The sequence below is a fragment of the Ictalurus furcatus genome, chromosome 13 (genome assembly GCF_023375685.1).
Source record: "Ictalurus furcatus strain D&B chromosome 13, Billie_1.0, whole genome shotgun sequence".
In the NCBI taxonomy this organism is placed as follows: domain Eukaryota; kingdom Metazoa; phylum Chordata; class Actinopteri; order Siluriformes; family Ictaluridae; genus Ictalurus; species Ictalurus furcatus.
This window is the reverse complement of record NC_071267.1, coordinates 27,763,009-27,777,979: the sequence shown is the minus strand read 5'-3', so window position 1 is coordinate 27,777,979 and position 14,971 is coordinate 27,763,009. Positions and strand designations below refer to the sequence as shown.

Genomic DNA, 14,971 nt, shown 5'->3' with positions numbered 1-14,971 from the left:
TCTGTGGTTTCATTTGCAGCGAGCGTTAACACTGCAGTCTCGTAAAAAAAAAACAACAACAACAATACAAAGCTCAGACCAGGAGTGTGACGATACATCAGATCAGACGTGTATCACGATAAAGTAGCAGTGATAGCAGTGGAGGGTTAAACTAAACTACGTCAGGAAACTACACGACGACGGGGGTGGAGCGACGCAGCATGAACTCCACGATCTTCCTATGGCAGCACGTCCTGACGCCTTTAATTCCTTTTACACCGCAGCAAAGGTTACAACCTTCCATTCGTTAAAGGACGACACGTCGTACTTTTTATCCGTTTGCGGTCGCATTTCATTTTAGAGTTTGTGGAACGTCCTCAAAAAGAAAAAGTTCCCCATTCCTGTCATTCCCTCGTGTTTTGTTCGATCTCTTTAGACGGAAATAATAATAAAAATAATAAAATAGAATTCAAACAAAAAAGCGGAAACGCCTTTCGACAGCTTCGTTACACAAAAGTAAAGCGCTGAAACTGGAGACTCCTTCCTTCCATGAATGTTGAAGAAACGTCTCCTTACAGAAAACCTCATATCCGACGATCGTACAGGTTTTTAAATCCATCGTACGGGTTCCTACGAACGAGTTGTTGCTATAGAAACGATAACGTATTAGAATATAAACCTGACACATTCTGACCAATCAGAATCAAGCAGGTATAATAACTAGTAATATTGATGTTTTACAAGCTGTCACTCATCCCAGGGCCCCAAAAGTACACTTTGCCCTTTTCTTTATGTTTCTTTTTTTGTTTGTTTTTCCCCACATTTACGTGACGAGACGTCCGACGTCACACCCGTTCCCCTCGCCGTCGTTCTGCTGCCCCGATTGCGAGGAAGCCATTTTGCCACGACCCTCCTTATCTACGGCCTGCTGCGTTTCCACATTACGGCTGAAGTACAGTTCTCCACAGCAGCAGCAGCAGGCTGTAATTTACTGCCTCGGCCATCTGTTGTGGCTCTGCGAAATTACACGTAAACTGGTTAGCGGACACTTTGGCCCATTGTCTGTTGTTTTGATAATCACCCTTAATAATGCTCGGCATCAATATGGTCTTTAAACCCGATTTGGGGGGTTAATGGAATAAGACGGAGGCAGTCAGTGTATGCATCGGGACTAATGTCATTAGGAATGTTTGCGAAGAGCCAAATTAAATCAGCCATAAATTGCGCTCTCGAGTTTAGGCCGAAAAAAAAAAAGAAAAGAAAAGAAAAAAAAAAAAGCCTGCAGCCGTTCATCCCAAGAAACGCGCTTCATATTTTAACCTCTCGTGGTGACTGCACTTAAAACGGACCCGAATATAGGAAGCACAGCATGAACGGATGGTAATAATTACTTCAGTCGCTCTAATGTTTTCAATTGAAAAAGAAAAAAACCCATCTCTGAGGAACGGCTCAGCTTACGGGAGCGTTGTGAAACGTCGGTTGTTCTAGGAAACGTGTCGATTTCTTGAGTTGAACCGAAACGAGTTTAAAAGATTGTACGATTTTTGGGACGTCCGTGTCAATGCGTCAGATTTGCTGCAACAGGCTTCATCTCAGGAGAGCGAGGAGAGGGTTCTCTCTCTCTCTCTCTCTCTCTCTGTCTCTCCCTCTCTCTCTCTGTCTCTCTCTGTCTCTCTGTCTGCATCTTGTTTGAGACATGACAGAACAAAAGAGTCAGACGGTGTGAGTTTACAGCGAGTTCACCTGAAACACGGCACCTGTAGCTTTAGGTAACACGCCCTTCATACCTGCGAACGAGTGCCAGGATATGTAACCCGAACGAAGGAGCGAGGTGGATGCGTTGCCAGACCTACAGGTGATCACATGCCATCGTGATCGCGTGAAGTGTTCACCTTTCTCGCTGTGATTGGGAGGGGAGGGGAGAGGAGGGGGAAGGAGGGGAGAGGAGGGGGAGGGGGTTATAGGATGGAATTCAGTGATTGGAGGGTCGTTTGTATGCCAGAGATTATTAGTTGCGAGGAATTCTACTTAACAGTATACGTTATATGTTCGCGGCATGGCGCAATGACGCTATCTGTAACTGTATCTGTTTGATATCTGCTCTAAATGTTTGTAACTGGATTTGGATTTAAAGTGTAAAAGTGTTGGGGGTTTTTTTGGTGTTTGGTGTGTTGATCGTTAAAGTGGATCCAGAACACGTCATGGTCACGGGTTGTGGTTGAAACACAGGCAGGCAACGTCAAAAAAACGTGATAAAACATCGATGCAAACGAGAGGAATTAAACGTAAACCGCTCGGTAACGTGAAATCCTGCGTCCCAATTCGCTTACTTACTGTATACTGTGCACTGAGAGTAGGTACTCTTATTTTTGAGCGTGTACTGTCATGTAACGGTTTTTAGTAGACGGGTGCAAGTGCAGAGAACGCGAGAACGAGAACGCGGTCAAATCCACGAAAAACAAAAAAAAATCGAGGGCCAAAAGGTTTAGTACGGGTCTGGCGAGAAGACGCAGAAACACTCACAATACTTCGCATAGAACAAAAGACACATGAGGGGTGGAAATACTTTTATAACGTAAGCAGTGGTAAAACAAAAACAGGCGAGGGATTTAACGTGGAAGGGGAAGACGGGACAGAAACGTAACAAAACACACGTGTAGAAAGTAAACAAAGTCAACGTCACCAACCACGAAGTGCGTGTCGTCGTGACATGTACCAAGACAGGACTGGGACACAGTAAAACATAACGCAACGGAAGGGAGCCTTGTTGCCTAGTTACGCACACCGCCACCGTCACCAACCTCCGCACACTAAGGTTCGGCTTTTCTTCCTTCATTATTCCTTATATCGTTTATACTGCATACTTAAATGTACAATTAACTTGATCATCTTTTTACACAACATCCAACCGTTAATCTTACGTGACAATAAAACACTTCGATTAGTGCCTAACATTTAAGTTCTTACGCTTAAATGGCGAAGGCGCGTCACCAACGTTATGCTCGTCTGACGTGTTCGCGGGTCGAATTCGGCGAAGCAGACCATCGCAGAACTCCTCCTCCGTCCATCACGCAAGGAGCTGTGGGAAATATTAGCTTAAAACATGTCCACACAAACGTTTATGGCATCTGGCAGACGCCTTTATCCAGAGCGACCGACTTTTATCTCATTTGTACAACTGAGCGTTTGAGGATTAACGGCCCAACAGCGGAAGCTTGGCAGTGCTGGGATGTGAACTTATGACCTTCTGAGCAGTAGTCCAACACCTTAACCACTGAGCCACCGCTGCACCTGACTGGGAATCAGAGAGCATCTGGGTGTTTTTGGGATACTCGTTTTGACGTACACTGATTTGGGAGAGACTAATTCTGATCTCAGGTACTATTTAGGATGGATAGTAGTCGAATTGGGACGCAGCAAAAGGCAATAAACAGGCAATCTAATTGCAAACCAACATAAAACATCTGGAGGCAATCAGAGACAGGATGAGCGTCGTATTTGTATCTGTTGAACACGTTAGCCGGTCATTCTGAATAATGAATACGAATAATTCCTACACAGTGACGACCCTAAGAAATACCATCATGCCATATTTGCATGTAGTATCTGTAAGTCCTGTAATTGTAGCATTACAGACGAGTGGTATTCCTCAAGGTTTAAGAATAAGCGCTTCATTATTTCTTGTACGAGTGTGTTAGGACACGGCTAACACGCCCGCCTGTGACCCGCGCAGTCATACGCGCCTCGTCTCGCTTCAGGCGAATGACAAGCGAGTCAGACACACAGGCAGAAAGCGTATAGTCTTCCTTATCGGCCCGGATCTGAATGAACGTGGAACAAAAGCGGCGTGTTTTTTGAGGTGCGTCACTTTAGGCCAGGTGAGTTGGAGGTGAGAGCGATGGGAAACCTGTGGAGAGATTTACGACTAGAGGAAAGCCTGATGAAAAGCGAAAGGTGAGGTCATTTCTTTTTTTTTTTTTTTTTTTTTGCTTTCTCTCTCCTTCGATTTAGAGAGCCAGAGCCAGTTAACTGAGCTGTCGTCCCTTTGTGCGGTCTCCCGTCTGACAGCCTCGGGCTCTGGGCCCGAAAATACGCGCGAGAGAAACAAATAGCGCTGTCTCCCCAAGGAGAAACGGAGAGAAGACGATACAGCTTTTGCCCAGACGGCCGTCGAGAGAAGATGTCACCGTTTAATGGAAACACTCGAGGGAGCGGTCGGAAAAAAAGACACTTACTAACTACTTGTAACTACTACAGAGAGGCTTAGACAGACTTTGTGGAGTTCCAGGAAAGACAGGACGTAGCTGTCCTTGTATCATGTGACACACAACACTGCGAGCTACTGGCGTTCTCCAAGTGCCGCTACTAGGCCCTTTTGTCCTTGTTGGCTGTCATTAGTATTATATGGAGGTGTCCTTAAACGGTGGACATGTCGGCGATACAAATGTGCAAAACTGTTGTTTCCTTTGATTTATTTATTTATTTATTTATTTATTAATAAATAAATACAGTTTTTCAGCAAAATTTAAAAATAACTAGTCAGTATAGTGCACAGGCCCAGTGCTGTTAAATATTCTGCAGCAACAAGATGACATTCACTGTATTCCTACCATATCATCATTTATTCTTAACCATCTGCGTTTTTTATCACTCTTAATGCTGCTGAATTCTGCACTGTGATTGGTCAGAAGGTGTCTACAATCGGTCCGTTCAGAATTTCACGATTTTGTGATCGCAAACTCCGCAATATTCCGAGGCGCTCGCAGTTTTTTAAAAAAATACCGCAGATTTCCCGCAGATTCGGGCCGAGACGCGTCACGTGACGTCATTATGACGCGCGTTCAGTCGAAGCCGTCTTCGATCCCCGTGCGTCGAACACGAGTACAGCTATAAGGTCTCGTATGCCGACAAACACCGCTGCAAAAGAGCGCGCAGGACAATTTAGTGCGATTGCGATTTCGCCGATTCGAGTCGTTTTCCGCAAAACATAAGCACAAAAAACTCCGCAACGCAAATTTCGAAAACAGTCGCCGTTTTTGGCCGCAACGATCACAAAAAAAACCCCGGTACGGACCGAAAAACAGCAGCTCCGACAGTAGTGCACCTACAGATCACAGGTTTATATTAATGCGCTATGGTTTCTATAGTAACCGCTCGTTCACTGGGACTCCACTGATAATAAACCGATTTTTAAAACATCGGGACGTTTTCTGTAAGGAGACGTTTACGTAACGTGTCCGGAAGGAGTCTCCAGTGTCAGCGCTTTATACAGGAACAGTCAGAGGTAAAGCTGTAACGTGCAGCTTTTCGAAACACTTCGCGGTTTCTCGGCAACGTGACGGTGAGAACAGGAACCGGGTCGATTTGTGGGCATTCCACGATATTGAACATAACTATACATGGATACGAAGGCGCAATCGTCGGTGAGTTTGTGGTCAAACCAAACCGCTTCGTCGCGTCACGCTGCCGTCGATTAGTATTCGTAAACAGCATTAATTCCTTATAGTGTATATTCCTTACACATCACATTATCTCTGAACTTCTGCAAGTGTTTTAGGCACAAAAATGCGGACAGAGAATCCCGCCGATCCCGTCTTCGCTTCAGCCGCACTGCGTAGATGACACTCGAGACACTTCGAGTCATGCTTCTGCAGGTAAACTGGCACAGATTGAGGTTTTGGCTGATATTTTAGTCGTATCTGTCTGGCTGACTGAGAAATCCCTGGCAGCCATGTCGATCAGACCACACAGCGTCGCCCAGCTGACTCCACGCCAGAGTTTCGTTTACAGACGACTCGGCATGGCGCTTACATGTCGCTGGAAGAATCCCCGCGATCCTGCGGCTAACCGACGTGCGGCGGTGTTTAGAGAGCGTTCTGGAAATCCCCCTGTTGTTTTGTCTTTCCAACAAGCAGGACTCCTAAACCCCCGAGTCCTGCCTGATACCCCGCCGCTACACATGTTCTCTCAGCGCACGACACCGCAGCCACGGCGCAGACGTTATTAGAGCGTCTCACGTTGCACCGTGTTGGCATCGAAACACTTGTCATAGCTCACATAAAGGTTCAAACACAGTTCTCGCTCAAATGCCTGGCGTACTTCGTGAAGACTTACTCACCCTATCGAGTGTAATTGATCATTATGCACTGATTTAGGACTTGGCAGGAAGCTCGGCTGTCTGTGTTCGGATTACACGCGTTCATAAAAAGCGACAGGAGCATCCCTTTGAAAATTTATAGACACGTCTGTGGAAAAAAAGAGAAGAGAAGAGAAGAGAAGAAAAGAAAAACCTCTTGGAATGAAGGTTGACACCGAAGACGTTCCATGTCTGGGGTGTCTGGTTTTGTAAAATATCCGACATTATACGGGGAAGGTTGCGAAACTTTGCGTCTACATCCGAAAACTATTTCATGAACTTATTTCAGCAGTTATCAGATACTTTCTCGAAGTATTTCTCCAACGAGATACTTTTTCACTCGTTCACGTCCAATAAAAGAGCGTGTACTTATCCGTGTCATACTCGCGCGAATCAAACCGTATCGAAACTGTCCCGTTCGATTCGATCTTATTCGCAGCGCATCACGCCTTTAACTGTTGCCTAGACATTGCCACTAGTGAGAAATATTCATATTAATGCATTCGAATAAAATCATATTGAAAGTAATACTGTTCATAAATTGAAAACTGAAATGAAGTAAATAGTAAAAATAATCAAATGTTGATCAGGAAAAGGGAAAATAAGTAGAAATCTTGTCTAGAAAGCAGTGACGCTGAGAATTCGGCTGAGTTTGAACTCGTTTTAGGGAAAAGTAGAATGAATATAGTGTCTCTAGATAGCGAGTCTTTCTTTCTTTCTTTCTTTCTTTCTTTTGCATCATGGCTATTTCATTCAGTACAAAATACAAAAAAAACACAGCAAGAGATCTGTCGTGTGTAATACAGCGGGGGGATGACTATTGGACGCGTCAACATTATTTTCAGTAAATATATTTACTCTCACTTGGTTTCAGAGAAAAAAGAATGGCCGAGTCAATCACCTGACTCGCATCCAACTGAACAAGAATTAAAGACAATATGTTTAGAAGAACGGACCAAAGTCACACCCGAACACTGCGGAACATGAATTTCTTCGTACAGGAAGTGTCTTGAAGCTTCATTACAAACAAAGGCTTCTCCACGAAGTATAAAATATGAATTAAACTTCAGTTAGCGTGTTCAGTACTTTTCTCCCGTGTCATTCCTCTTTATTTCACATAACTTTATTTATGGACTTTAGTGTTGTGAATTCTTTACATTTCCGGATTTCTTGAGTGAATACTGATGTCTGGTGAAAAGTTCATGTGAATAACCCAATTGGAAATATATTTACTGAAAAAAACGTTGACGCGTTCAGTACTTATTTCCCCCGCTGTATAAACTCTGAGTTAAAGACGACCTCGGCGAGACGTTTCATCAGGAAGTCCTGCGTTTTCAACAGCAAGAGCGGTCACAAAACAACTGAAACATTTGTGTAATTGTTTATAAAAGTGGGCGTGTCTACTGGATCGTGACGTACTAGCGCATGTCCAACTTAACTGACTTAACTCAAACTCAAAGCTCAATCCGCTTGTTGCGCTTCAGATGATCGAGGCAATTCCTAGAACCGTCTCAGGGAGGACCCTCAGAGTGTATCCAAAATAAAACATCTATAGCACTATAAATATCACTATATCTGTCTGTCTGTCTCTCTATCTGTCTGTCTGTCTTTCTATCTGTCTGTCTGTCTCTCTATCTGTCTGTCTGTCTCTCTATCTGTCTGTCTGTCTCTCTATCTGTCTGTCTGTCTCTATCTGTCTGTCTGTTTCTCTGTCTCTCTATCTGTCTCTCTGTATCTCTATCTGTCTGTCTGTCTCTCTATCTGTCTGTCTGTTTCTCTGTCTCTCTATCTGTCTGTCTGTATCTCTATCTGTCTGTCTGTCTCTATCTCTCTCTATACAGTTTAGTACAGTTTATAATATTACTTCCAGAGAACACACCACAGAGCGAGGAGGTGTGTGTAAGTTGAGGAGTGTGTGTGAGAGTGTGTGTGTGTGTGTGTGAGAGAGAGAGAGAGAGAGAGAGAGAGAGAGAGTGTATGAGAGTGTGTACTGTGTGAGAGTGTATGAGAGTGTGTGTGTGTGTGTGTGAGAGAGAGAGAGAGAGAGAGAGAGAGTGTATGAGAGTGTGTACTGTGTGAGAGTGTATGAGAGTGTGTGTGTGTGTGTGTGAGAGAGAGAGAGAGGGTGTGTACAGTATGAGAGTGTGTGTGAGTGTGTGTGTGTGAGAGAGAGTGTGTGTGAGAGTGTGTACAGTATGAGAGTGTGTGTGAGTGTGTGTGTGAGAGTGTGTGTGAGAGTGAGAGTATGTGTGTGTATGTGTGTGTGTGTGTATGAGTGTGTGTGTGTGTATGTGTGTATGAGAGAGTGTGTGTGTGTGTGTGTGTGTGTAGGGATTAGGGATGAAGTGTGCACTACACCTCAGGGTGTGTCCTGATTGCAGTTGCAGGTGTTAATTTGAGTTCAGGAGGAAGTGGCCCGAGGTGATGTGATTATCTGATCTCAGAGCAGTGTGTGTGTGTGTGTGTGTGTGTGTGTGTGTGTGATTCAGTCAGAGCTCACACCTGCCTGCTGAGGACACACACCTAGGACCAGACAGGAAACACGTAGAAATCTCTTTAATAATACACTTAACATCAAAAAGGTCACATGAGAGGCTTTAACTGTCTGTCTGTCTGTTTCTCTATCTGTCTGTCTCTCTATCTCTGTCTGTCTGTCTCTCTATCTCTGTCTGTCTGTCTCTCTGTCTCTGTCTGTCTGTCTCTCTATCTCTGTCTGTCTGTCTCTCTATCTCTGTCTGTCTGTCTCTCTGTCTCTGTCTGATTAAAGCTGACTGTATCATCATATATCAATATGATGTTGTCCTGATGTTGGAGGTTCTGGTGTGATGGTGAATATGAGGTTGTCCTGATGTTGGAGGTTTCGGTGTGATGGTGAATATGAGGTTGTCCTGATGTTGGAGGTTTCGGTGTGATGGTGAATATGAGGTTGTCCTGATGTTGGAGGTTTCGGTGTGATGGTGAATATGAGGTTGTCCTGATGTTGGCTGTTCTGGTGTGATGGTGAATATGAGGTTGTCCTGATGTTGGCTGTTCTGGTGTGATGGTGAATATGAGGTTGTCCTGATGTTGGTTGTTCTGGTGTGATGGTGAATATGAGGTTGTCCTGATGTTGGTTGTTCTGGTGTGATGGTGAATATGAGGTTGTCCTGATGTTGGAGGTTTCGGTGTGATGGTGAATATGAGGTTGTCCTGATGTTGGTTGTTCTGGTGTGATGGTGAATATGAGGTTGTCCTGATGTTGGAGGTTTCGGTGTGATGGTGAATATGAGGTTGTCCTGATGTTGGTTGTTCTGGTGTGATGGTGAATATGAGGTTGTCCTGATGTTGGTTGTTTTGGTGTGATGGTGAATATGAGGTTGTCCTGATGTTGGTTGTTCTGGTGTGATGGTGAATATGAGGTTGTCCTGATGTTGGAGGTTTCGGTGTGATGGTGAATATGAGGTTGTCCTGATGTTGGTTGTTCTGGTGTGATGGTGAATATGAGGTTGTCCTGATGTTGGAGGTTTCGGTGTGATGGTGAATATGAGGTTGTCCTGATGTTGGTTGTTCTGGTGTGATGGTGAATATGAGGTTGTCCTGATGTTGGTTGTTCTGGTGTGATGGTGAATACGAGGTTGTCCTGATGTTGGAGGTTTCGGTGTGATGGTGAATATGAGGTTGTCCTGATGTTGGAGGTTTCGGTGTGATGGTGAATACGAGGTTGTCCTGATGTTGGTTGTTCTGGTGTGATGGTGAATATGAGGTTGTCCTCTCTGTGCTAAACTGCTGGAAAGAAGAACCAATAAATCTCTGACTGTCTGAGCTCGGAGCTGTCGTGTTTCATCACACCGGCGGCTCTGTGCAGATGATTTACAGAGGTTTGAGGTTGATTGTAGACAAATAGCTGTCGTGTCAGTCCCACATCCCCCCCTGCACACAGACAGACGTCTGCCTTCTAAAAGCTATGCTCAAGGTGCTTTTGTTTCAGCATGCCAGAATTAATGAAGCTATGTTTCATTCCAGTGTGTCAGGTGTCAGTGTAAAGTGAGATCCAGAAGAATCCAGCTCTAAACCACAACTGTGTGTTCTGCCATCGAGGAATATTAAAGGTGTATTGTAGTGTAGAGTGCAGGCATTGTGGGAGGTGTTTACATGAGTACATAATCTGTAATAAACCCTTTTTAACACTCATGCTGTCTTCACTACTTAGTAATAAATATTCCAGGCTACAGATTTAGATTAAAAACAGACAGTGTGTCTTTCTTCTGTCTGTGTTTCAGTTAGCAATTTAAACTGTATTGATGGAACAGAGCCACAGAGATCACGCCTCCTTCACTGAGACTGACAGACACAGAGATCACGCCTCCTTCACTGAGACTGACAGACACAGAGATCACGCCTCCTTCACTGAGACTACAGACACAGAGGCCACGCCTCATTCTCTGAGACTGACAGACACAGAGGCCACGCCTCCTTCACTGAGACTGACAGACACAAAGACCACACCTCCTTCACTGAGACTGACAGGTACCAAGGCCACACCTCCTTCACTGAAACTGACAGACACAAAGGCCACACCTCCTTCACTGAAACTGACAGACACAGAGGCCACACCTCCTTCACTTAAACTGACAGGTACTGAGGCCATGCCTCCTTCTCTGAGACTGACAGACACAGAGGCCACGCCTCCTGAAACTGACAGGTACCAAGGCCACATATCCTTCACTGAAACTGACAGGTGCCATGGCTACGCCTCTTTCGCTGAGACTGACAGGTACAAAGGCCACACCTCCTTCACTGAGACTGACAGACACAGAGGCCACGCCTCCTTCGCTGAGACTGACAGACACAGATGCCATGCCTCCTTCACTGAGACCCACATTTACCAAGACCACGCCTCCTTCGCTGAGACTGACAGATACCGGCAGGCCACGCCCCCTTCACTAAGACTGACACACAGATGCCACGCCTCCTTCGCTGAGACTGACAGATACAGACAGGCCACGCCCCCTTCACTAAGACTGACACACAGATGCCACGCCTCCTTCACTGAGACAACAAGTATTTTTTATATTGGAAAAATGTTCAGCAAAAACTTTAAGCCACATCATATTATGCAGTAGTATCTCCTGTACCACACACACACACACACACACACACACACACACACACACATGCTTTTTTGCTGTTTAAATAACATTTTTTGTTACAAAAAAGAGACTAAAACACATTTTTACAGAACTGGAGATGAAAATTTCAATTCCATCTTTCCTCTTTTCGGTAGTTTATCTACCTTTTGATGTGTCGCTCATAAAAGCCTCGGCGCGCGTCTGCAATAAGCTCCACTCGCTGAACCTCGACCTGCGGCCATTAGCCAAACACCAACGCCGGCACACGCCGCTCTCACACAAACCATAATTGAAAAAAATTGTCCATGTTTATAACAAAAAAACATCTCACCCAGTGTGTGTGTGTGTGTGTGTGTGTGTGTGTGTGTGTGTGTTGTGGAGGTGGACACAGTTGTACACTTTAATCTCGTGTATAAGGCGCGTCAAACAGCAGAAGTGCTGCAGATTTTTCCTTTGAAATGGAACAGAGTTCAATTATCCGGCCACGCAAATTTCATTAAGGCGGCCATTGTCCAGCCGGATAACCGTGTGTGTGTGTGTGTGTGTGTGTGTGTGTGTGTGTGTGTGTGTGTGTTTGTGTGTGTGTGTGTGTGTGTGTGTGTTATGCTGAGTACACACTTCGTTAAGCTGGATGGAGAGCGAGAGAAATCCGAGTCCAATCTTGGCTTGGTTCAAAGATGCACTGCTTTTCTGTTTGAAGCTGAAGTGTGTGTCCTGCTGATACACTGAATCACTGAGTCACACATCGGGATGTTAACACACACACACACACACACACACACTGACGCACATCACAGCTTATTCACGTCGTATTTCATTTAATCGCAGACTTCAAAGTGATTCATATAACATCCTTCCTGAGTGTGTAATCAGACTCAAGCGTTATTGTTGAGCTCTCGAATCTGAAGGTGTTGATTAACGAGTCCGGTTCAGATGGCAGGTTTACGATACGTCATCGTTTCTATAGTAACGGCTCATTAACAGGGACTCGTACGGCGGACGCTCCACGTAAGCATCGATGTGGTAGAGTTTTCTGTAAGGGGAAGTTTATTTATCGTTTATGGAAGGAGTCTCCAGTGTCAGAGGTGAATCTTCAGGACAGCGGAGTTCACAATTCTTTGAGGTTTCTCCGTAACATGACGATCTTATTCTTCAAGAGAGAGAGAGGGAAAAGAGAGGTGAGGGAAAGACTTTGTCTCGTGGACGTTCCAGTTCTGGTATGTCATTCTGATGATGCTTGTGTCCAGGTGGCGTCTAACTGAATCGAGTCTGAATCGATTCTCCTGGTCAGGCTGTGAGCAACAGCTTGGCCTGCAAAGGTCAAACAGGAAGGTCACGGATGTCCGGAGAGGGCTAGACAGATATGACAAGGTCTCAGTCAGGGTCGTGACCTGTGTGACCTCTAGAGGTCACTAAAACCTGTTCTTTATCTGTGAATCTAATGCTTATCACTTATTACATACGATATCTGTCAAAGTGAATAAGAACGACTCTGAAGCATTAAATTCTACGACGTAATCCTGATGTTTTCATCTGAAGATGCTGGGAGAAATCCGTGACACGACAGCTGAAGGTCATGTGAAGGACATGTGTTAATGGCATCAAGATGAAATAAGTGTGACTAAATGACTAATGTTGGTAAATCAGAGTCAGAATCTGAATTAGAAGCATAAATGAATCAGATTCAAAACCAGAATGTGAATTACAGCATGAGTGAGGATTTGAATCTGAACCAGAGGCATATTTTAAATCTGAATCAAAATCTGAATTGAAGTCTGATTTAGAATTTGAATCTATATCCGAAATGGAATCAGACTCCCTCAAGATTTGAAACATAATTAGAATAAGAATCAGCATTTAAATCTGAATTAGACTCGGAATATAATCTGAATTGGAACCCGATTTCGGATATGAATCGGAATAAATTAGAATCTAATTCAGAATTAGAATCAGAATCTGATTCAGAATCAGGATTTTAATCTGAAGCAGAATTAGAACGGGAATTTGTATTGGATTTTAAATCAGAATCTAAATTGAAATAAGAATCGAAATCTGAATCAAAATCTGAATCTGAATTGGAATCCAAATATGAATCAGAAACAGGATTTTAATTGGAATCAGAATTTGTATTAGAATTTGAATCTAATAGTAATGTGAAATAAGGATTAGACTCAGAATAGAATCTTAATTGGAATCAGAACGTGAATCTGAATTCAAATATAAAATAGAATTTGAATTAGAATATGAATCAGAATGCAAATCTGAATTACACTCAGATTCAGAAACAGGATTTTATTCTGAAGCAGAATTAGAATGGGAATTTGTATTGGATTTTAAATCATAATCTAAATTGAAGTAAGAATCAAAATCAGAATCAAAATCTGACTCAGAAACAGGATTTTAATCTGAATCAGAATGAGAATTTGTGTTAGAATTTGAATCTAATTCAAATTTGAATGTGAAATTTAATAAGAATTAGAATCAGATATAAATATATATGAATACGAATCAGAATTTAAATGTGAATTAGACTCAGAATCAAAGTCAGAAACAGCATTTTAATCTGAAGCAGAATTAGAATCTGAGTTTGAAGTAGATTTTAAATCAGATTCTAAAATTAAACGAGTCAAAATCAGAACTAAAAATCGAGTTTAAATCTGAATCAAAATCGGAATTAGAATCAGAATTTGGATCTGAATTAGAATCTGAATCATATTCTCTCACAGGTACTAGGGATTTGAGTTGAATGTTAATAAGCTGTTATGAAGTTAGCATGCTGATGTGAGCGTGCTGACATTAGCATCCTGATGTTAGCATACTGATGTTAGCATACTGATGTTAGCGTGCTGATGTTAGCGTGTTGATGTTAGCGTGCTGAACATGATTATTTCTGGTCGTTGTAGGTGACGGTGAGGATGTACAAGCGTGGAGCTCACAGCTGGCTGGGAAAACCTCTCAGCGGGACGTCCACCATCCCATCCAGCACACACGTCGTGTTTCGCATCAGCGGCGACGACAAAGACGCCAAGATCCCGTCTAACAGCATCCACACCATCACGCTTAGCATCTAGAGAGAGAGAGAGAAAGAGAGAAAGAGAGCGAGATAGATAGAGTGAGAGAGAGAGAGAGAGAGTGAGAGAGAGAGAGAGAGAGAGAGAGAGAGAGAGAGAGTGAGGGAGAGAGAGAGAGTGAGATAGATAGAGTGAGAGAGAGAGAGAGAGAGAGAGGTATCTCCAGGTAAATGTTAGCGACTTAACACTCTCTTAAGACCCATAAACATAAAAATTGCCTTCAGAGCAACATCACAGAGCATCCATTTTGTCTCCGTTCAGAACCCTTCAGTCCAACATTTGTTTTTGACGCCACCTTCATAAGAACAATCCTTGTATTAAAGTATTGGCACCCTCATCTTCCATTATGAGAACCGTGCTCAGTAGTTCTCCGTGACAGGACACCAGGATCATTCTGGATTTGAATTTGTGCCTGATGGAAACTTCATGCTTTAAGGGTGAAATGATCTGGACGTTAAATCTGTAATATAAACCTTTTATGTTCACGTACATTTTTTAGTTACTGTGATGTTGGCGATGGTTCTTCTATAGCATCGCTCTAAAGAACTTTTACTCCTAAAGGCACATTTATTTATTTATTTATTTATGTATATGTATATTTATTTTACCGTACAGCATGTACAGCGTGTCCGAAATACATCTACATCACAAATTTTTGTGTGGGATTGGGTTTGGAT

General features: G+C 43.5%; 2 protein-coding genes across 3 annotated transcripts; one reads left to right on the top strand and one right to left on the bottom strand.

Annotated features, from left to right (window-relative positions):
• Positions 1-8,818: 8,818 nt before the first annotated feature.
• Positions 8,819-14,278, bottom strand: LOC128616590 (histidine-rich glycoprotein-like). The gene is made up of 3 exons (XM_053639196.1): positions 14,160-14,278; positions 11,842-11,956; positions 8,819-9,877 (listed from the first exon to the last, which is right to left on the bottom strand). Exons 1-3 carry the CDS (start codon positions 14,276-14,278, stop codon positions 8,819-8,821), a joined length of 1,293 nt encoding a protein of 430 aa, XP_053495171.1.
• On the top strand, positions 9,664-11,354 carry LOC128617010 (serine-rich adhesin for platelets-like). Of its 2 annotated transcripts, none has more exons than XM_053639944.1 (2): positions 9,664-9,728; positions 9,815-11,354. In XM_053639944.1, the coding sequence occupies exon 2, from the start codon at positions 10,396-10,398 to the stop codon at positions 11,215-11,217; it is 822 nt and encodes a 273-aa protein (XP_053495919.1). In that variant the 5' UTR covers positions 9,664-9,728; positions 9,815-10,395; the 3' UTR covers positions 11,218-11,354. The 2 variants fall into 2 exon arrangements, with proteins under 2 accessions (XP_053495919.1, XP_053495918.1); XM_053639943.1 differs by having other exon boundaries at positions 9,699-9,771.
• Positions 14,279-14,971: the final 693 nt, after the last annotated feature.

What these genes read in the sequence shown, in the direction of transcription:
- LOC128617010 (XM_053639944.1), top strand. Translation starts at nt 10,396, where the DNA reads ATGGAACAGAGCCACAGAGATCACGCCTCCTTCACTGAGACTGACAGA.
- LOC128616590 (XM_053639196.1), bottom strand. Translation starts at nt 14,278, where the DNA reads ATGGTGTGGATGCTGTTAGACGGGATCTTGGCGTCTTTGTCGTCGCCG. An exon ending in AGAGGTTTTCCCAGCCAGCT is followed by an intron (nt 11,957 to 14,159) that starts GTGAGCTCCACG and finishes TGTGTGACTCAG; the next exon opens with TGATTCAGTGTATCAGCAGG. An exon ending in TCTCCATCCAGCTTAACGAA is followed by an intron (nt 9,878 to 11,841) that starts GTGTGTACTCAG and finishes TCTTTCCAGCAG; the next exon opens with TTTAGCACAGAGAGGACAAC.